At 35.7% G+C, this 23917-nt stretch overlaps 1 protein-coding gene and 1 long non-coding RNA gene across 2 annotated transcripts in view; one reads left to right on the plus strand and one right to left on the minus strand.

The window, feature by feature from the left end:
- Positions 1–23917, minus strand: part of CAPRIN1 (cell cycle associated protein 1) — a 34758-nt gene that overhangs the window by 4132 nt on the left and 6709 nt on the right. The window contains exons 3-16 of the mRNA XM_020912243.2: positions 16910–16972; positions 16714–16800; positions 14103–14341; positions 13935–14017; positions 11284–11421; positions 10011–10063; positions 9847–9933; positions 8632–8787; positions 8402–8510; positions 6485–6546; positions 5917–6027; positions 5566–5715; positions 4334–4484; positions 289–483 (exon numbers count right to left, since the gene is read on the minus strand). Coding sequence (XP_020767902.1) covers positions 289–483; positions 4334–4484; positions 5566–5715; positions 5917–6027; positions 6485–6546; positions 8402–8510; positions 8632–8787; positions 9847–9933; positions 10011–10063; positions 11284–11421; positions 13935–14017; positions 14103–14341; positions 16714–16800; positions 16910–16972 — 1684 coding nt within the window. The remainder of the gene's footprint in view (positions 1–288; positions 484–4333; positions 4485–5565; positions 5716–5916; positions 6028–6484; positions 6547–8401; positions 8511–8631; positions 8788–9846; positions 9934–10010; positions 10064–11283; positions 11422–13934; positions 14018–14102; positions 14342–16713; positions 16801–16909; positions 16973–23917) is intronic.
- On the plus strand, positions 2027–5009 carry LOC110149681 (uncharacterized). The gene is made up of 3 exons (XR_002317531.2): positions 2027–2749; positions 3503–3534; positions 4915–5009. It is a non-coding gene; the product is annotated as an uncharacterized lncRNA (long non-coding RNA).

Below are 23917 nucleotides of genomic sequence, written 5' to 3' on the forward strand. Positions count from 1 at the left end.
CACAGAAAACAACAAATCTCCATAAGGTCTCATAGTTTATAGAAAGCACTATCCTTTACAGGACAGTGGCAGATATGGGTTTAATACATACAAAATACTCAGTCCCAATTCAGCCGATTTAAATAACTCTTATCAACACATACCAAAAAAAAAAAAAAAAAGTTTACACTGTACATAAGAAGTTAATGCAGAGAGATATAATTTTTTCATAAAAAACATGACATATTTCTTTATACTGTGCAAATCAAAAAAGAATATGAACTTTCTTTTGGGGGTTTTTGTCTTTACCTCTGAATCCATTAGCAGGTCCTCTGTATCCATTCATCAAGCCTCGAGCACCACGGGAACCTCCACGAGACACACCGCGACTGTTGTAATAGGGCTGACTGCTACGTGGAAATCCAGTGTTCTGCTGAGGAGGCTGCTGGTGGTTACCAGTCACTTGATGGGGCTGGTCCTGGGAACCATGGTAAGTGCCAACCACTATAACAGAAAGAAAAAAATACATATATACATGTGTATACATACACACACACAGCTCATTACAATTTGCCTGATTTCTATATGCTTTCTCGCTTAAGAAATGTCTTTTAAAAAAAAAAAAGGAAGAAGTGTCTTACACAGTCTCCTCAAAGTTTAATTCCGTCCTCCCATTTCCATGTTAGTAACAGAGAAGACTACACATTAGTGAAATCTCTGTCCTGCTCCTGCCCCTGTGCTGCTGAGAGAATGAAATTCTCCGCAGTAACTCCAAGTCTCTGAGAGCACACACTGTGTGAAAGCACACCATTCTATCCTTCCAAATGACTTGAAAGGCTGTATTATTTTAACATCTTCTGAGAGGCACCTCTGTGTAGCACAAATGACCTACAATAATCAAAATATTTTATGTACTGAAATATTTAAGATTCTGTACCGTTTAATTATTTCTTTTCATTATAAACCTCCCATTGCTAGTTTTCTTATTCCTCTAAATTTCCCTTGATATTTGTTAAAACATATAAAACCATACCTCCCCATAGCTAAGCAGCTATACTCAAATCAGCAGAGGCCTTCAACATATACCTTGTCATAATACTTGAGTACATTCTAAGTATTTTTAATGCACAGCCAATTTAGAAAAGAATTAAATAGTACTCACACTGGCACTTAACCCCCGGAAGTGAAGGTTCTACAAGGTCCATACTATTATACCTTAGATCCCTCCTCCTTCCACAATGGGGAGAAGCCTAAAATCTAGACACCTTCAAAAGTAAGATAGCAATGGTAATACCATTCCTGGTATTACCCCAATGTTCATAATTCACAGGAGAGAAAAAACAATGCTAACAGTAACTTTGTGAGATAAGGAAGGTATAGACCAAAGGAAGGCCCATACTCCAGGAAGAAAAACAGTCAGCAGCCTCCAGGCAGCCCAAATCTTGTATGTTTGGGCAGAGAGAAAATGTAGTTTGAGTCTTGAAAATTTCTCTGACCTACTTTGTATCTTCAAGAAATCCATCATGTTTATGAGTTTAGGATGCTATTTTGCAATGAAAAAAACTAGAGAATGCCTAGTAAGAAAAGGCTCTTTTTTGAACTATGTAATGGATCAAATACACTAAGCACAATGTGATCTTTCTACATTAAATTATCTTTTACTACATTCTCAAAACATAATTATAAAGCAAATATCACAAGTACCAGTAACATTTTCTATCTGTAAAGATTCACTCAGGAAATTCCCCGGTGATCCAGTGGTTAGGACCACGGGTTTGACCCCTAGAGTGGGGGAACTAAGATCCCGCCATGCCACATGGTGTGGCCAAAATATATATATATTTTTTTAAATAAAAAGATTCATTCATACGCAAGTAGAAAATGGTCAGAAGAAGTGAATTTTCGACTTTTTTTGTAAGAACTATATTATCCTTGGTCAAATCTCACTGCAAGAAACTCAAAGCAGAACAATTAAAGTGTGATCTTTATTTTAAAGGTCCTAGTTAAGTGCACATAAAACATAAGCATGCACTTTTAGTACATTAAAAAAAAAAAATCAAATATCCTTGCAGATATTTTTTTCATGTCGTTCCTGATGAGATACTAATTCAAAACTTCTGCAATGATGGGGGACTTCCCTGGTGGTCCAATGGCTAAGACATCACGCTCCAAATGTTGGGGGCCAGGGTTCAACCCCTGGTCAGGGAACTGGATCCAGCATGTTGCCACTAAAGATCCACATGCCACAGCTAAGACCTGGTGTGGCCAAATAAATATTAAAATACAAAAAACTTCTAAAACGATGGGATACACTGACTTATTCAACAAGTATCGTTTAACGCCCTCAACATGCCAAGCCAGGTCCTAGACACAAGGGATGAGATAGTTTCCAACACATAATCCTTGCCCATAGGAACTTTTAATAGTAGGAAATAATAAGTGAATAAAATATACATACAAGTAAAAACATCTATGTTGTTTCAGGTAATAAGAGATCAAGGAAAATACCAAGTAGGGTAAATGAATGACTAAAGTAAGCACATTATATTTGGACAAGGCAATGAAGGCAGGTAGGTCTCTGTGAGGTGGTATCTGAGCACAGGCTTAAAAGTCACAAAGCAAGCTATGCAAACATCAGTGAAAGAAAGTTTCAAGCAAAAAGAAAACAAAGCATAAAGGACTTTTTCTTTACATTAAAGAAAGAAGAGTATTTGTGTCTGTGACTGTTTGGGCACATGATAAAGAAAACAGGACATACAACAGGATCAAGGTAGGGGGCTAGATCATGGATCTCGTAAACTAAGGTAAAGACTGCATTTCTTTTCTAAACACTGGGAGGCTCTGAACAGGAAGAGAGACATCTGATTTACATTTTAAAATCACTCTAGCTACTGTGTGGAAAACAGACTGGGCTAACGTAAAGTAAGAGTCAAGGGAGAGAGTTGCAATATTCTAGATAAGAGTCGATGGCTGCCTAGATTGCAGTGGTAGCGTGGCTGTATTTGAGCAAAGCATATGGGCTGATTTATTTTTTATTGAAAACATCTGTAAATGTTTTAAGGTCAATTTTCATTAATAACATATTTTGCATGGTAAAAAAAGATTATCTAGCACCAATGCTTCATAGTCAATTAGTGAAGTTGAGGAGAATGTAAGATAGCTTGAACTCAATTGGCACAAAAGGCAAAACTAACCAAATCAAATGATAAATCAATTTATCAATATGATAAATCACATACTGGTAATTCTCATAATATTTCAAACTGTTTCATTATTAGATAAGTTATGGTGATCTGCAGTCAACAATCTTTGATGTTACAACTCAAGTGAGGTCTTGGAGGATGGTTAGCATTCTGGGACAATAAAGTATTTTTTAATTAAGGCATGTACACTTTTTTTTAGGCATGATGCTATTACTGCACACTTAATAGACTATAGTATGGTGTTAAGAGAATTTTTATATGTACTAGGAGACCAAAACATTCATATGACTCACTTTATTGCGGTATTTGCTTTATTGCAGTGGTCTGGAACCAAACCTGCAATCTCCTCAAGGTATGCCTTTACGTGGCACTGAATAATTAAAGGAGCCTGAGAATGAGAAGTCCAATTTTATCAATCAGAAGCACAGACTGCATAACTGCCAAATTTCTATCTGACTATGGTTGATTCAAACTCTACTGATTAGTGATGCTAATTACCATAGGGATATGTAAGAAAAATTATTGTTGACCCAAGTCTGTCAAGAATCAGACAATTATTCACATCAGTCAAGTTTACTAATCTGTTGTAGGATTCTAATTAAATCTCTATTTGAATTTAATAACCAAAGACCTAAAAAAAAATATATTTATGTCTTACAAATGTAAGAAACCTACTATTGTGAGATATGGTAACCGGCCAAGTTATGACCTTATTTGCTGGCAAGGACTTTGTTTTAACCTAGTCTACTATAGTTAGCCTCACCATGCCTCTACTGCTTAACTTTCTATAACTGACTTGCTGCCAGATATCATGATATCAGGCTTCAATTAATTAGCAGTTAAAACCTAAGTTGATCATTATTCAAATAACAAGTTTAATTCCACTAAAATCACCAATGAAATAGGCTATTATGAAAACTCACTAACCGAAGGAAAATGAGCATATGGTCTCCAAAACCTGCACCTAATTCACATACAGCAAATATGGACTTGATTGTACTCAGAATCAGCAATGAAAAATTAATTTGTTTTGGACTACTACCAAAATAAAAACTCTTGGTCACTGCCACTCTAAAGTCCAAACTCGCCTAACAGTGTAAGTCACTGCAGTGGAAAGCAAGCAGCCAATGAGGCGACACTGGTTTTCCCACCTGTTTGAAGCTGTTCTTGCTGAAGCTCTGTTTGTTCTACTTGGTGAGGCTGACTGGAAAAGCTCTGGTTATAACTGGTCTGGTACTGATTTTGCTGTTTTAAAGTTTCTGGTTCATTAACAGGAGGAACTGGGGCATTCATATTGAACACCTATAAGTAAATAAAGTAAATGATTAGTTCTTCCCTTTATGCTAATCATTTTCCTACTTTTAACATGGCAGATCTTAATACTGGTTTTAACTGAGATGTAAACAAACATCACAAGTCTCAAGGCATTTATTTCTCTCTCTCTCACACACACACGTCATGTAGCATTTTTTAGCAGAGTATAGACGGATTAAAAATCTGAGAAGACAGAGGATCAGAATCCTTGGAAATGCTATTATAAATGAGAAATCTTAAAATATGCAAACCCCTGATACACTGTCACTTAGATAAATTAAATCTATGAACTTTAACTTGAGTATTTTATTATATTTTAATCAAAAATTAGTATTTTAAGCATTTAACTCTATAAATTTTCCTGTGAGCACTGTTTTAGCTATATTCCATTGATCACAGTATTTTCATTATTTTCTAGAAATCCTACAATTTAGAGATGCTCTCTGAAGAACCAAAGCATAGTATCATAACATCTATTACTCTGAGATATAGTTCAGTAAATTAAAAGATTCAGTAAACATGACAAAGTGTAAACAACTGATCTCTAGGTAATGCTCTGTGTTGTGTGTGTGCGCTCCGCCGTGTCCGACTCTTTGGGACCCTATGAACTGTAGCCCACCAGGCTCCTATCCATGGAATTTTCCAAGCAAGAATACTGGAGTGAGCTGCCATTTCCTCCTTCAGAGGATCTTTCTGACCCAGGGATCGAACCCACACATCTTCTGTATTGGGGGGCAGATTCTTTACCACTATGCCACAAGGGAAGACCAATGATATATATATATATATATATATATATATATATATATATATATATCAGTCTACTTTATTCAAATTTAAAATTCTGTGACTTTAAAGGGTGAAACTACAAAACAAGATGTAGGCACATAACTCCTAAGATTCAAGTTTATCTCTGTGAACAGAAAAAAAATGAGTTTTATGTTCAATTAAACATACCCTAAAGTTACAGTAGCAGACTCAAGCACAAAGTTAAAGACTTTCTGCTGAGACTCTACCATGAAGATAGTACACACCAGGCACTTAATGTCAGTTTACTTAATCTGCTTACCGTTTGCATGGATTGGAATGGAGCTGCATTTACATTGATTCCACTGCTATGTAAAGGTTTGCTTGTCCCAGCCTGGAACACTTGAGGCTGAGAAGCAGCAGGAAGGGATGATGATGCTGTAGTCTGGTCTGTATTTAAAGAGATCGTTGCCTAAACACAAGAGTGAATAGATACACTTTAGTGGTAAACTAAGACCCATACATATGTTAATAAACTCAACTATTTTATGAAATAAAAATAATATCATGAATGCATTAGGTCCAAAACAAAGAGATACTGCATTAACAGTTATTTGGCTCCACCCAATTCAAGTGCCTCATCAAGTTTATATGACCTAGTAACACAACTTGCCTGAATCTGGTCAATCGGTTCCTTTTGTGGTCGTTGCTCAGTAGCATGAGAAGGTTGGTACAAGGGTTGAGATGCTGTATATCCCTCACTTGTGGATGAAACCAAAGGAACCTAACAAAGAAGTAAAGAAATCAAAGCTTCATTCTGTTATAAACCAACTTCATTACATACAGGGCTAAGAAATAGATATTCATGTTAAAGAGACTATAAAATCTAACAACTGGAAAAATACATATATTATTAAAGCTCGAAGTTAATAAACCCAAGCCCAGTTACAAAGTTCCCGACAAATGTACATAATATCTACACTAAATTTTAAAATTATGAAATCTAAACTATGTCTTCTCAAACTGTTTCAAATTTTAAAACTTCATTAAAATTAAAAACAAGGATTAACAAATAAATTGTTTTTATTAGTTCATTAAAAGAAAAATAAATGTAAACATGGAAATAAAAGCTGATTGCTATTCATGCCAGACTTGACACTGATCAAACTCACACCTGGTTTTCATAAGCTAGCTAAGAACAGATTAAAAACAAAAACTGAGAAAATATTTATCAATCTTACCTGTGTAGCTTCTGGTTGTACAGAAACTTGATTAGGTTGAGCAAGTCTAGATTCAGAATGAACTGTAAAATTGACCAAAAAAATACTGTCATACAAAATCAGATTTCTTCAGAGATGTATAAATACCTTTTACTTAAGTCTCTAAAGTCAATTTTCTTTAGCCAAATCCTAAATAAACTATTTAGCAATTATGAAAGTAAATGGGGAAGTACAGGAAGGATTTTAGCTTTCAAGTGAGCATTTTCAATTAACTGATACTCATTAATCAACTGCTACATGCCTTTCACTTTTTTTTGCAGTGTTAGTGGAACAATACTAACAAACGGGTGTAGAGCAGAATAAGAATCAATGCTAGAATTATCCCCGAAAAAGAGCTTTTTAAAGCAGTTAACTACAAAGGAGCATTACTCTTAGTCAAAACTTTGAGATAGATAATATTCAGAAATATTTTAACTATCAACTTTCAAAATAATTTCAAATGCTTCCACTGGAAAAAATAAAAATTTATCTTTAAAAAGCCTATATTCAATTCAGTGTGCATGTTACTGTCAACTTTCATCATTCTTCCACTAATCTTCCAAATTATGGTTAAACAGATAATCAAAAACACAGTATCTTTGGTTAGTCATTTGGAAATCATCCATTTTCACTGGAGAGTCTTAAATTGACTTACCATCACCTGAAAATCTAAGTAGCTTTACAGGTTACATCAGTGGTGCACATGCTGACTGACAAAGCTAAGAAATCTATGTATTTTCTTCCTCTGGTAGAGCTCAAAAAGTGAACACTAGTAACTCTGTGAGTCCCTGATCTGTTTTCTAACTCTTGGTAAAGATATAAGCTCCCTTTCATTTAGAAAAATCCTAACTTGCCGCTTTAACTGTGTTCATTAAACATGCTTTTACCAGCAACTCCTTTTGTAACATTTAAGATTAACATTAAATGTGTTACCTCCTACTGTTCCACTTTTATGCCCTTAATGCTGATATGTTAGAGGAAAAAAACAAGACTCAGAATTACTAAGTCTTCAAGAGATGCTCCCCTTAACCCAATACAAAAGCACCAACCCTATTTATTGTGCTGCTGTTTCAAATAATGGTGTGAGACTAGTGAGAAACGGAAACTTCAGCTATCTTCTAGTCCATCTCTTCCACTTTTCTCTTAAGCATTTCCTTACCCACTCACTACTCCATCTCATTTTTAAGTAATAAAATGTTCAGAAATCCTTCTAAAAAGGTGCAATCATCCTTCAGAGAAAGACACCTATCTTTTTTCCTAGATTAATTTTTAAAAAATAATTTGGTCTTTCCTTTTTCCAAATATAGGTAACATCTTTTTGGTCATGCAGCATGTGGGATCCTAGTTCCCTCACCAGGGATCAAACCCACACTCCTTTTAATTGGGTACATAGAGTCTTAACCACTAGACCACCAGGGAAGTCCATTCCTAGGTTAATTTTGAAATTTAAAAAGCCAAGCAAAATTTCATCACACCAAAAAAAAGCCCCAACCAGGTATAACACACCTAGGTGTGTAAGTCAGAATGTGGCCGCCATGAGGCAAGGGAAGTGACTACAAGGGAACACAAGGAGGCTTCTGGGGTATTAATAATGTTCCACTTCTGGGTGCCGGTGAGTTCAACTTTGTAAATCCTCATCACATTTTAAATCTGCATGTACATTTCTGTACATCCATATGCCAATAAAGTTACAAAAAAAAAAAAAATCCACCACTAATAACGATGGAACTACATTTATGGTTCGTATTATAGGAAAAAGAGTTAACACTTCTCACCAAATTAAAACATTCAAGATCTGAAAGTAAAACATTAAAAATAAAAAGATTAATTTTCACAAACTTTACATAACCTAAAAACACTGGTTCTGTATTTCTCACATAAACATAGATGACTACCAACCTGGAGGGCAAACCAGCTGGGGTATGTCCATGTTCTGTGCTGGATTCATCGGCTGTGCAGATACAATGGCAGGATCAAGTGTCTGGTTTTCAAAATCCAGCATTGAATCCTAGAATGTAATGCAATTTATATTTAGGTAGGATATAATGTATAAAGTTTAGGTAGGATATAATGTAATTAAGTTAATGTAAACACTTAACCAATCTGCGCAGTATCTGACTAGTACCTACCTGTATGAAGTTATAGGGCCCCTGCATTTGTGCCATAAGGTCCTGTACTCGCTGTCTTCTCACGAGGGGATCGGCTTGAGCCACTGGGGTCAAAGAGTGGGGTTCTGGTACTGAAGGAGATGCAGCCTGAGGCTGCTGCTGGAGTGAATTTACCACCTAAAGCAGAAGAGGAGGACAGGTTGGTAGAATGACAGAGCTCCATCCATTATCATCATGACTGGTCCCCAAATTACACATACCATGTATACTATAAACAGAATAACAGATTTGAATGTAGTCAACCTGACCAAATTAAGTCAAAGTTAACATTCTGATCAATGCTCTCACTCCTACAGTGTTCCCAATTCCACAGGGCTGCCACATATTAATAGCATTTCAGGTTTATCTTGTAAATGGATTTAGAAAAAAAAAGACTACTGTGTCTATGTCCTAAAACCAAGTATTTTGCTTAAACTGTTAAGCCTTCTACAGTAAGTAAACCTATATACCTATATCAAATACATATCTATCTCAGTACCTGACATATACTAAGCATTCAAGAAAATGTTAATTATTATCATTAAACGTTGAGTTCCTATCATTTCACTCTCCACCAGTACCACAGGATCAAGCTCTATCACACCTTGTCTAAATTGCTACAGAAGCCAAATTTCACTCTACCTATCATCTTCCTAATAATTTCTCCTAATTATTGTTTTAAGTAATTCCCTGCTCTAAGAAATCTAATTTTTATTACTACAAATTTACATATTTCTCTGCCTGGCTGTTAAGCCTGGGCAAGTCACAACCTTAGTTCCTTTACAAGCAATACCGAGCTAACAGAACCTGGTACTCAACAGCATCAGGGTAAAGAGGAGTCTGAAATGACACTTCAATGTATCCCCTGTCAGGCAGTCTTTCTGAAGGCTATCCATGCAGGAGATCAGGTTTTCACAGTGCAACCTGATTAACAGGTTGTGTACTTTAATAGATTGAGCATGTAAACTACATAGACATTTGTATATTTTCTTGTAATTGGAACAGTAAAGCAGTGATTATATTAAATACCCACAGGAACAAATCACCTTTTAACACAGAAGAGCCTTATATAATGAGTTTGTTGCTATAATAAATGTACTTATAATGCAAAATACTTGAAAATCTAAATTTGTTCTTAGGAGAGATAAAAAGTACTAATTAAAGACAAAAAACAACCTTCTAACAGAGAACTCTTACCTCAACTGTTTCAACTGTCCATTCATCTACCTGCTCCTTTTCACCACTGCTGAACTGTGTTTCTGCCATAAATTGTCTATTTACATACTGCAAAGCAAAGTAAATGTTTGAGACCTCTGTTTGAAAGACAGAAAGAAAAAGCTAGCATAAAATAAAAATCATACCTCTGTTGATTCAACCTCATTTTGTTCAGTGTATTCTTCCGCTGGCTCAGGTTCTAAAAGGTTAAAAAACGATACAAAAGAGTGTAAAATATATTTTTTAAAGTTAACAATTCATTTAAATCCAGTTCCCCATCATATAATCTGAATTTACAAAGTTATAGTTAATAGTAAGTTTCTGTATTTTATTACTCTTACAATAGTAGAACACATTTTTTTTTACCATGTATTCCAGGCTTACGTCAGTTTCAACAGTAATTATTCTGGATCAAATATAATGCCAATAAAACAGCATCCTAGTCTCCACACTAATCTACTTGGTAAAAGTGGTGGTGGTGGGCTGGGAAAGACCACTTGGGAATTTCCTGGCAGTCCAGTGGTTAGGACTCAGTGCTTTCAGTGTCAGGGCCCAGGTTCAATCCCTGCTCAGGGAACCAAGGTATTGCCAGCCCCTTCCCCCCAAACAGAAACACAAATAAAACTCTGACTTAGTCAATTTCTTTATGTGGATCTGCAACCGTAAATTCCACCAATCTGCAATGTTCCTGTCTAGTTTCAACCTAATAGCTAACACCTGTAAGAAATGCTTACCGTTGTATACATATTACTTCCTAAATGAAGAACCTGAGGTACAGAAGTTCAGTAAGTTGCCCAGGTTTTACATCGCCAACACGTGTGGTAGCCAAGATTTTATCCCGGCAATCTGATTCTAGAATCCATGCTTTCACCCATCACAAAACTAATACTCCTTAGATAATGCTTCCAACAGTGCTCAAAATTTTATTCATCAACTTATCATAAAAGTCCTCATAGTAACCATTTACCTACATATTAGTGATGCACTAGGTGCTAGAACACATCTCTGGCACCTGAGAAATTCTAACTCTCCAGCATAGAAAACAACAACAAACCTCATACCATTCTCCTTAAATACTGGCATGGTAATAAGCCACAATAAATGAGCACACATCAGTCAAAACTCGACTTGAAAAGCCATATATACAATTAGTTGCCCCCTTATGCATATTCCAACCGAGCAATAATGTGGCAAGAAAAAGATGTTTGTAACAGGGATAAAGATCAGTAAGATAAGTGGCTGATATTTAATACCTCTGGGAATTCTCTTAATGTGTTTTGTCAATATTTGGTCATGCTTCAAGTTTCTCTAAAAATCTAAGTGTACAAATATAACTAAATAAATGTCTAGCTTGAAGCTGTGGCAAAGGAAAGTAAACCAAGACCCTAAACTAAAGTTCATAGCCACCTGAGTACTCACCAGCTTCAGCTACCTGGTCTTCAACTGTAGGTGCTGAGGCTGCCTCCTCTTCCTCACAGAGACCGTTCTGGTGGTTGTGGGTGCTGTCAAAGTAGTTTGACTGGAAAACACGCTCAACAATTTCCTTTAGAGCTTTATCTAAAAACACATTATGAATTATAATCTTAGACTATCTGACTTAAAAGATTAAACATTCTACAAGATATAGCAGTGAAAAAAAAACCATCAACTGTTACTTAAAAAATTAAAACATTAAATTCCAAAAGAAATTACAGAGCAAAAGAGAACAAGCAATTATTTGTATTAAATTTTAAGCATTTTAAATAAGTTAGTCCAAAAAAAAGTCCAAAATAAAATCATTTATTCTTTCAATAAGCATATATCTAGCACCTAACTACATGTTATGCACTACAGAAAGGTATGTAAAAGACATAGTATCTGCCCTCCCATCATTTATTCATTCAATATGCATTTATTTTGCACCTAACTATATGTTAAAAAGTGTACTAGGCACTGGGGCTACAGAAAGCTATGTGAAACACGTAGTATTTGCCTTCCCTAAGCTAACAGTCCAGTAGAGAAGAGCTCTCAACTACTCACAAAAACAGTAAAGTAACATCTGTGAAAAGAGCTACACAGAAGTACATGCACTAGACCTAATCAAGCAAAAACCATGAGAGGCTTTCCTGGTGTAAGGATTATAAGAGCTGAGATCTGGAAGATGAGTAGCAGAGAGGAAGAAAGTATTTCAAGGCAGAGGCAACAGCATTTACAAAGCCCTGTACACAGAAGGGTGCCAAGTACAAGTCAATTTACGTATGCATTGAGGCTGAAGCAAAGGAAATGAGGAAAAAGCCTAAGGAAAGATAAGTCTCAAGACTGTTAAGGGCCAGAATTTGCAAGGTCTTACAAACTATATATATATGAAAAATAAAACCATTAGAAGATTCTAAAAAGGGATGGATGGTGAATTCAGGTGAGAGACAGCATTACAGAAGAGAAGAAGAAAAGTAGAGAAAGAAGTAGATTCAAAAGATAATTAAAAGGCAAATATAATTGTCAGAACTTGGTACATAAAGGTGTCAGGGCAGCAGGTGAAGGTCTATGTCAGGAGTTAATTTCCTGGCCTTGTATAATAGATGTAGATCAAGAACTATTAATAGGTAACTATACAGAAAAATCAAACTTCAGAGACATTACATCAAAGGAGTATAAAATTAATCCTATACTCCTTTGATATAAAACTATTGGGGATTTCCTGGACATACAGTGGATAGGACTACGTACTCTCACTACCAAAGGCATGGGTTCAATCCCTGGTGGGGAACTAAACTCCCACAAGATGCGCAGAATGGCCAAATAAACTATTTAACAATTTTCTGAATGCTGAACAGAACACTTCATGTGTTCTCTCTCCCTCTCCTTCAGAATCTCCTGCCTCAGAACTGTTTTAAAAACTTATGAAAGCTGAATGCAAAAAAAACACACTAATTTGAGTAAATTACACCTTTCTATTAACTATAAAGGTGCTACATTCCTAAGATTCAAGAATGAGGCTAGGTAGACAATAACATCAAAACAAGTGACAGGCTTAGACTTTAACCCTTATTACTCAACAGAGTTCATGAAAATTTTATCAGACATGACCTAAAGCTACTTTTGAATCTAACAAATTCACACCCATGTCAGTTACTTTCTAATCAAACTTTAAGTGGGGAATTCAGTACATATTTGTAGCAGAACTAAATCAAGTTATTTTTTTTAACCAAGAAATACAAACACAGGCCAACAAATCAAGAAAATGGATTTCTTACATGAAAAGATACACAAGGATTGGCTCCTCATATTTGATTTACCCATTTCCTTAAAGCAAATACACTCCAAATTAAATCATACAGTTTTGCCAAAAAATCTTGTCATTTCTTTTCAATCATAATAGCTAAAAACAAGGCATACAGATACTTTTGCCTTAGTATGTTCAAAAATCTACTTCCATAAATCAACATTAAAAACAGCTAACAATCCAGTCCCTTTTACTAAGTGGTTAAAATCTAAAATTCCTAATTTACCAAAGTAGTATAACTTAAAAATATCCTTAAAAAAAAAAAAAAAACCTGCATATTTACAGTTAAGGTGCTCATATATAGAACGCTGGTCTAGCTAATTAGCTTTTTCAAAATACAAAAAAAAGAATATCTGAAATTAGCAGAAGTCTAAGAAAAAATTTAAAAAAGACTAAAGCAATGACCATGAACAGAATGCATGGGGTGGAGTAAATATTCTTCACAAGATTTCATCCATAAGGAAAAACCAGTCCCCATTTAACACCAAAAACAATGAAAGCCAATTTAGTGTTAATCTGTCCCCCGAAACAGAATAAGTTAAGAACAAAACCATGTTAATTTAGGGCTCCCATCTTTACCAATTTCTGGTTGTTTGATGCTGATGTTTTGGTTTACACATACACAAAAAATTGCAAAAAATAAATAAAAACATACAAAAAGGAAACAAACCAATAAAGTAAAAAAGTAAACAGTGGATGAATATTACTTACATATTTCTAAAGTTTTCTTCAATTAACATTACTTTTAAATAGGAAATTAAACTTTAAAGATTCTTAGTCACAAATTCAAGGTGTCAGTGATACTCACAAGTTGTTCCACATACAGGTTTTTCCTTTCCTTCCAGCAAGTCCCACAGGTGAATGGAGGCATGTTCATACTGCTCATTCAACCTAATAATAATAAAACATCTGGTTAATTACTTTTCAGTTGTCAACTCAACACAACATTTCGGAAGTTTCTATTATACCACTATACCTCAAGCTCATGTCTCGTTCAGGGTCTGCTAATTTGTAGAACTCATCCAACAACGACAATTCCTCTTCAGACAATATTGGCACTCCATTCAAACCCTGCTTCAGGTCAGTTCTCACTTCATCATCTCCCAGTTTGTCCAAAACATACTGCAGCTCAAGTACTGTTTTTAAACGTTTCTGTTCAGCTTCCTCTCTCATAAGCTGCTCCCGACGTGCTGTCTTCTTTATTGTTTTCTGAATCTGCATAAAGACATAAACATAAGACCTAGAAGTAAATTTTATAAAAATTCCTTTACTTCAGTTTCAGGTCCAAAGTAAATAAGACACATTTCACTCACTGAGTTAGATGTGACTCTGACATACAAAAGAATGACTCCCAACTTAAACTGTTTTAAGTAGTTATTTATTAGAAATTCAAAACACATCTTTTCCTAGAAGGTATTACACTATGGAAATGGTACCAATGAAACAAATATTTGCTTCAAAATAATCTAGTAGACAGGGAATAAGGAATAAGTGTGAGTACAGGTAAAATATAATTGCTCATGAAACGATGCTAACTGTAGAAGCTAAATATAAGGTATATATTTAAATGTAATTTAAATATACGGTGTATATATATATATAAGGTATATAGGTAAATATAAGTTCATTATAGTCTTTAGTTCTTAAAATTTTCCATAATAAAAAGTTTATTAAGGTTCAGAGTCAATTTTAAAAAAGAAACCTTACCACAGCCACAATTAAAAAAATTTTTTTACCTATGTCTATCTATCTTTAATAAAAAATGGCTCAAAATTCTAATTTCAATTGCCTACTACTGACTTAAAAGGAGATGTCAAACCCACTACTACTCTCTTATCCCAAATAATCCACCACTTCCATTCTAGGAAGAAAGGCAGGAATGAAAAATAAGTTAAGAAAGCAAAAGAAGTATGACAATAAAGAAAACCACTTTGGATGAAATGAGAAGTTCAAGTAGGGAAGAATATGAAGACTAGAAAAGGTAGGTTTGAACTAGGTTAAAGAAGCCCTTGAATACAAAACAAAAAACATGTTTAATAACTGTGGAAAATGCAACAAAGGATCAGAGTTAAAATGAAAGACTGCCAACGAAGTTAAAGGCCCAGTGAAAAGTTCCTTTTTTAACCAGTGTTAAAAAAATCAAAGGAAGATACAAGTACCTTCATTTACACTGTGACAGTAGCTTCAGAAATTGATTCTTTATATTAAATTGTATACAGTAGGTAATTCTACTTCTATGACTCATTTTAAAAAAAAATCAGAAACAAGAAATTGGGCAGGGTTCTTCAGGCCTGAGGCTCCGACCTAAGCTAAATGGAACAAATCCCTACTTGGATGTAAATCAAATAACCGCTACTCCATTTTCAGGAATATCATCAATATTTCCCACTTTCAATCAAATCTAATAAGTAACAATAATATTAAGTGCATGAACCATTAGTTACACTTCAAATACTGTTCTAAGCACAACCCTATAATGAGGTAGGTACTGTATTATTTTTTTACAGGTTAGAAAACTGAAGCAATGTGACAGACTCATCCCTCTCTTTTTCTCCCTTTCCTTTCTAAACTACTGGCCCTTTCTTTCTCTGGAAAACCTTGACTGATACAGGTATAGGAAAGTTAAGTAATCCTTTCTTCTCTAAAGTCTTACAACTATTAAGTAAAAGTGGCAGAATCAGGATTCAAAGAGGCAGCTCGGTTCCAGAATCAGAACTTTTCATCCATGTACTACATTGTCTCTCATCACATGATACACTGTTTATTTCAACAAATCAGAGGCAAGTTTATATTTCAAAGTTGTTGCAAGCCTTTCTCCAAGGAGCCAACACTAATTCAGAAGGATATTAACTTTCTGGTCTCAACTTTCAAGGAAGTATTTGACTTTGCTCGTATTTAATTTTTATCCTGTTCCCAAAGACTTTGCTCACATCAAAAGATGCTGGGGAAAAACACAACCCCTTCGTTGGATCAAGAGCTGAAACAAGTGCAACATATCAACCGGCCACATACCTTAAGATCCCTAATGGAGAAAGTAGTAACCAATTATATAAACAAGCCTATTTTCTGATAGGTAACAGTACTGTAAAATAGTCCTGAGGCATAAAGGAATACATGGAAGATAAAAGTCTACCACATTTATACAACCATCTCTTGGTATCCAAGGGGACTCAACTCCAGGACACACTACTCCACACCTCATGGATGCCAAAGTATCTATAGATGTTCCAAGTACCTTACAGTACACCTTCTGTATCTGTGGATTCAACCAACCTAGGATATCAATCCTCTGATCCAGACTCCTGCAGATACAGAAGGCTGACTGTATATAATTGCACAGATAATTTTTTAAACCAATGATACATGTCCGTCATGTATGAAACTCAGTCCTTTTAAAGGGCATCTTCCAGGTGTTACATTAAACTTTACAGAATTGTAAAGTAACTGAGATATAATTGGATCCAGTCCTCTCCACCTTGCAGAGAACTTATCAACAGTAATGCAAAAACTAAAACTCAAAAAATACAACAAAATTTTCTGCCTTCATTTTCAATATTTTATAAACATATATGCCACCTTTTACTCACATCTTGGCTTAAGGCCATGAAACTCCTCTGTAATTCTTTTGCGAACTCCAAGTTATTTGTGACTTCCTGGTACTTAGATACAGCATCCTAAAATAACAAAAAGACAATACAACTTTTACTGGAAACACAAAGAAACACAAAATTAATCTTATTAAAATAAGTTACATAAAATCTAAATAAAATATAACATCTTTACCAGCTGATCTTGATTAAGCCTTTCCCCTTTGTTCATTCGTTCCTGATAATCATCAAGCTTGCCCTATATTAAAAGAAAAAAATAATTATATTACATACTGGAAGTATATACCAGCTTAACAATGCTAAAATAACAAACCCATATAATTCTCTAAGCTTGTCTGAAATCTTGCCCTAAACATACTTTTTAGATAAACTACAGTTTAAGTTAGTATGTAAAATAGCATTAGTTTGTGAGTTTAAAAAATGAATTTAAATATCCCAGCCATGCTGATACCAAATATTGTATTGTAAGTCAATGATAAGTTAGTTTATTTAAAAAATTATTTTAATTAAAATTACTTTACAGTGTTATGATGATTTTTGCCATACATCAACATGAATCAGCCACAGGTATACATGTGTTTCCCCCCCCATCCTTGGGTTTCTCAAAAAAGATGTACATCAGATGGCCCAAGCATATGATACCCATCCACATGAGTGACAGCCACAATTCAATGAGGATTCCACTTACACTCAAGTGACCCTACCAGGTACCTTATGTTACTAAGTGTTAAAGTTTTGTTCCTCCCTTCCTCACCAAAGAATTCACATACGTTGTGTATTTGTTTTTCTGAATAAACACATGTGCATACTGTCTTTGATGTGCCCCACTCATTCCCTTTAAAAATGAAGTAACTTCAAGATATCATATCACTTACAGTCTCAGTACACTAGTTAACAGCTTTGCTCTTGTTATTTTCTCACAAACGTAACTAAATGAGCAAGAGTGGGGGAAGAAAATTAAGCCTCTGGTTTAAGATCATTCTCCCATCCCTCCACCCCTCCCCAATGATGGTTTCCTAGGCTACTATTCTTAAATTTTAAAAACTCCCCCACAAACATACTCAGGTAATAAGGTATATTCAAAATGGTTTTAAGGGTCAGAGGAGAAATAAATAGAAATCTAAATTAAGGAAGAAAAATCTTAAATAATCACAACAGATTACAAACATAGTTATTCCTTACCCTCGGGAACAGTAAAAAAAAAAAAAAAAAAAAAATCAAGAAAACAGATACAAATTAAAGTTCTGATAAAACTCAGAGGCACAGAAACAAGCTTAAAAGCAATGTTAGAAAGTTGTTTTCAAATGATCCATTTTGTCTGTACCAGAAACAGTATTCAACTTTCATAATCATTTTACCTTAAATTAAAAAGTTTATCACACTTTAGATATACTGAAGGTAAATAAAATCAGTACAATCATTAAAACATTAATGGATGATGAAACTATTCAATCTTACTTAGGTGAACTATTTACAAAACAGTAAGCCTGCAAGGCTTCCCTGGTGGCCCAGTGGTTATTAAGAATCCACCTTGCAATGCAAGAGATACCAGTTCGATCTCTGGTCCAGAAAGATCCCACATGCCCCAGGGCAACCAGGCCTATGCACCACAACTACTGAACCTGCACCCTAGAGCCTACGCTCCGCAACAGGAGAAGCCCACATACCACAATCAGAGGCAGCCTCTGCTCTCAGCAACTGAGGAAAGCTCGCTCTCCAGAACTAGAGAAAGCCCCGGCACAGCAATAAAGACCCAGAACAGCCAAAAATACATTTATAATAATCAAAACATTAAACATATACATTAAAAAAAAGCCTCCAACTAAATTCATATAAAATTCAAGTCTAGAATTACACTGTCACCAATATGAGATTTTCTTTAGTAATCAGACAAAAGAAAACTACTAATACATGTCCATGTATTACGTAAAAAATCTGACACTTTAGGAAAGTGAACCATATTATTCTGAATTTCTTCCAACCATGAGAGACTTTCTGGTACTTACTGTTTAAAAAGAAAGCTTTAGTCTTTAAGTAAATGAATCAAGATTTTTACACTGATACGGTACATCTAACCCCATAAGAGAGAAGCTAAACTGCCTCAAACACTGAGGATGAACAACGACAGCTCATGTTTTTAAAAGGACAGGCTACTTTTAAAAAATAAAAAACCAAACAAGTTAAAGATTTGCTTTTAATTATGATTTATGATGTAATAATAGCATTATCTCTATTCCAGTACTTAGAAATATACAAATAGAAAATACGCAAACAGGAGTGCCTGAAATTTAGTGCCAGTACACAGTAAAAATTCTAGCAACCGGGCAAAAGAAAAACTGCTGTTAGCTTATACCTCACATTTTCTCCCCCTTTTAATGGCATTATACATTTTTCAAGAAAACTGTTGCTAAATCAGGACATTAGCACACAATGAAAGTTCTACAAATCCACAGATGGTTTTACATACTTAGCATTACCATTAAATGTTTGGAGAACTTAAAAATCTCCTAAAAACTGTGTGTGTGTATGTGTGTTTATGTACACATACATATAAAGATTTTTTAAAGTGTTAAGAAAGGTACCTGAGTGGTAGAATTACAGGTAGAATCTTTTCCTTCTGTTTTGTACACTTATTTTGCAAAGACATAGCTTATATAACAGTGATAAAAAAAATTAAAATTTTGTGCTACACAAAAATGTTAAGATTGTCAGATTTCAGGATACTGTCAGAACTTTCACCTACAATAATCCTTGAGTAGGCATCTATTATTATCCTAGGACGAGGTATCTTATGATAGAAAAGCTCCAATTTTCTACACAATAGGAAATTTGCTCTTCATCCAACCCCAAGATGTACATCAGATTACATTTTCTAAAGACGACTCACGTTGTACTATTCTACATGACCTTGACACTTCTCATTAAAAACTAGTCTAATTCCTCTGCCATAGTACTGAGCGGGCTTCAACCAAGAGACTGTGGAAATGATCCTATGTGACTTCCAGGGTTGAGTCATAACAGCAATGCATCTCTGCCCTGTTTGCTGGTCACTAAAACCAATCATGTTTGGAGCCACCATTTAACAAGTCAAATAACCCTTGGGTTGCCATGCTATGAGGAAGAGGAAGCTGAGCTAAGGAGAGAGGTCTCAAATAAGAATTCCGATCAGCAGTTGTAGCGTTAGGTCATCCGAGCCCAGGCATCAGACCTGTGAGTAAATAAGGCTGAGTCTTCCCAGCGAGACCCCAGGTATCACAGAGCAGGTCAACCCCACTGTACTCCCTGAATCTCTAACGACACCATCTGTGCGCATGATGAAATGAGGTGCCAGAGTAATCTGTCACACAGCAGTAACTGGACGGTTAAGAGGTCAATGAAAAGAAAAAGCAGCTACTATGTGAAACTTGGCTTCATGGTACACAAATTCTTGAAATACTGTCACCCACAAAATCTCTGTGTAGCCAAAATAAAGATCTATGCATTAAATACAAGTAGAAAAATTGCCCACTTGGGGTTAAAATTTGCAGTACAAACTAAGATCATTACATAAATAAGGATTTGCTTGTCAAACTGACGGGTCCAACATAAACCCCCACAAAAACAGAGTGGCAAAAATAGGAAAAAGTACTCCAGACAAACACAGCTTTTTTATTCCCTAAGCTCGAAGACAGTTTCTAACACACAGTGTTACAAATTTGTTAAATATTCGTATCATCCACATAAAATGAATATTAAGTTTTTTTCCCAGCAGAATGGAGTTGTCTTTCTAGCATCATATATCTTCGTCAGAAAGCCTACCACAATATTGATGATATAACTGAAACCTGCCCTCTTAGATTCTATCTTGAAATATCCATCTTGAAAATTCAACTCAGGGTTCCTTTTTCAACTGAGCATCCCTAATGTTATTAAAAATTCATTTATAACACCACATATGAGCAAGATGGGGTAGTGGTGAAGAATTTGCCTGCCAGTGCAGGAGACATAAAAGAGATGGAGGTTTGATCCCTAGGTCAGGAAGATCCCCTGGAATAGGAAATGGCAACCCACTCCAGTATTCTTGCCTGGGAAATTCCATGGACAGAGAGGACTACACCCCACGGGGTTGCAACAAGTTGGACACAACCAAGCGACTGAGCACAGGACACACGAGCAAGATAAAAAAATCGGGCCATTTTCCAGGTTAGTCCTAACCAGGATCTCTAAAGCAGAACCATGCAATTAGACACTACCCAGTACATGTCAAGGCAATACTGTCATGCAGCACCAAGAAACCAGTCCCACTCTCCTGTTTCTCTGTTGTCTATAACAGTTCAGAGTATTTGTTATGACAGGCATTCAAATTTAGAGTATTATGGAGGCACTAGTATCAATCACATTTCCTCTAAATGGAAACTGAAAGGGCAATTAAATAACTTGCCTAAGGTCATATATGAGAATGAGATGGTTGGATGACATCACCAACTCTATGGATATGAGTTTGAGCAAGCTCCAGCAGTTGGTGATAAGACAGGGAAGTCTGGTGTGTTGCAGTCCATGGAGTCACAAAGTCGGACAAAACAGAGCGAGTTAACTGAAATGAACTGAAGGTCGCCTATCCCAGAAAAATCACTTGTGCCTCAGCACTGTATTTCCACTCTATTCCAGCTATTGCTACACTTCATTTCTGCCCTCCTGCTGCTGTCTTCTTCCTTTCTCCAGAATTGCAGTACACCCAGATTTTCCATTCGCCACAAAGATTTTTTTCATCACCAAAGCTGCTTTATCTAAACAATTTTTAAAAATTCACTACATGCTACAGGGGTATGTGCTAGGTCGCTCAGTCGTGTTAGACTCTGTGTAACGCTATGGACTGTAGGGCCCCAGGCTCCTCTGTCCATGAGGCTTCTCCAGGCAAGAATACTGGAGTGGGTTGCCATGCCCTCCTCCAGGGGATCTTCACAAGCCAGGGATCGAACCTGCATCTCTTAATGTCTCCTAAATTGGCAGGTGGGTTCTTTACAACTAGCGTCACCTGGGAAGCTATGAGGGTAGCATAAGATAAATATTCAAAATGACTGTTCTCCAGAGATTCCCTTCCTTCCTGTTATAACCAACAAATTCCATAAGTGAATAACTGGAAAAAAATGACAGTTAAAAAGAAATAGCAAAAGAAATGACAGATTCAAAAAACTACTAATTCTTCAACCAGACAACTGTGGTGGTGGTGGTTTAGTCACTAAGTCGTGTCCATTCCTTGCAACCCCATGGACTGTGGCCTGCCAGGTCCCTCTGTCCATGGGATTCTCCAGGCAAGAACACTGGAGTGGGTTGCCATTCCCTTCTCCAGGAGATCTTCCCAACCCAGAAATTGAACCCGGATCTCCTGCATTACAGGCAGATTCTTTACCAACTAGACAACTATAAACAGTCACAACAAGAAAAATTAGCAGAGACAACATCTTTAGCCTGACTATCTAGGAAACTATGTAACTCTTGTTCTCAATTAAGGAAATCTCTTAAGCTGTGGGAGAATACTTAAAAAGGAAGCCTAAAATAACAAAAATAGTAGGAACACCTAGCTATATCTCAAATTACTTTCTCTCCAGACCAAATAAATCACTTCTGTAGTACTGAAAGAACCTGTAGAATGACAATGTAAATACAGCAAGACAAAGATTTCTTTTCCTTTCATCTTTCCATAATCTTCAGTGGCCCTTTCTAGACATTTCAAGTACCCAAACCCTGCATTCCTGTTCTTCATCTAGAAACATGAGCTCTGACTTTGCCCACATAGTGGTAGGCAGCTGACTGCCTCCAACAAATGTTCCTCAATTCAACTGAGACTGAGTTGTTAGTAAAATTCATAGCAGACAGGAAAGGCATCAAGAATCAAGTTCCTTCCATTTTTTAAAGGAGGGTAGAGAACACAGAATACAATCCATAGATGATTCATAGCAGCTCTCTTCAAATGCTAGAAGCCTTCACATGTTGCAGGAGTCTGAGCTGTCACAGAAAACAAAATATTTAACAGTGGTGTCAGGGATGTAACTCCAACATCATGAACTTAAGAGCTGTCCAAAAATGAAACAGACTTTCACTGAGAAAAGATCATTCCACCAGGCCCTAGAAGACTGATTAATACAGAAGCTCACTGAGTATCAAGACTACAGGATTCCTGAACACTGAAGAACAGTAAAAGGATGCTAAATCAGTTGTTATCTACTGTCCCATTGTAAGATAATTTTTTAGGCAGGTAACTAACCAGGAGTTATAATTTGACAAGACTTTTGTCCAACTTCCCTTGGGGCTCAGCTGGTAAAGAATCTGCCTGCAATGCAGCAGACCTGGGTTCTATCCCTGGGATGGGAAGATCCCCTGGAGAAGGGAAAGGCTACCCACTCCAGTATTCTGGCCTAGAGAATTCCATGGACTGTATAGTCCACGGGGTTGCAAAGAGTCGGACACGACTGGGCAACTTTCACTTGTTCAACTGGAGAAAAAGACAATCCTGTAAAAACTTATTCCTTGTCCATGGCAATAATTATGTAGTTAAATCTGAATGAAAGCAAGCACCTAACCTTAGTAAGAATATGAAAAAGTTTAGAGCTCCAACATCACCTACTTTGAATTATATTTTTTTTGAATTATATTCTTATAAAGTCTAAAGCTTATGAACTTGAAAAGCAAATGATCCAAAAAAAAAAAAAAAGAAACAATTGACAAGAGATAATCTTAACAAGTGTCTTTTGAATTATTGGTTGCTTTAGCCAAACTACTCAGTAGGATGAGCTAATACAACTAAATGGTTTATATACTCTGCTGGGATTTCAATTATTGATAAAAAGATGTGAACTGTTAATTCATTTAAAATGGAGACCAAAGATTTTTCCCCCCAATAATTAGTATATTTCAGCTATCTCTATGTTTGGATAAAAGTATTAAGGGGAACACAAGGAAATTTCTAATAATCTACAATGGTTCAAATACTAAAGATCATCTGTCCTCCTTCCTAAGACTATTAACAGATCTTGCTTACACTACCTAGATTTTAAGATAGGAGTTTTCTGACTGCTTACTCATCAACTCTACTCACTTAAAAAAAAAAAAATCCTTCAGGAAAAAAACCCAATTTAAAAAAAAAAAATGGTGCAAGTAAAAAAGCATTTTCCCCCTCACGGATTAATCCATTTTAACAGGATTT

This window comes from Odocoileus virginianus, chromosome 10 (genome assembly GCF_023699985.2).
Source record: "Odocoileus virginianus isolate 20LAN1187 ecotype Illinois chromosome 10, Ovbor_1.2, whole genome shotgun sequence".
Classification (NCBI taxonomy): Eukaryota; Metazoa; Chordata; class Mammalia; order Artiodactyla; family Cervidae; genus Odocoileus; species Odocoileus virginianus.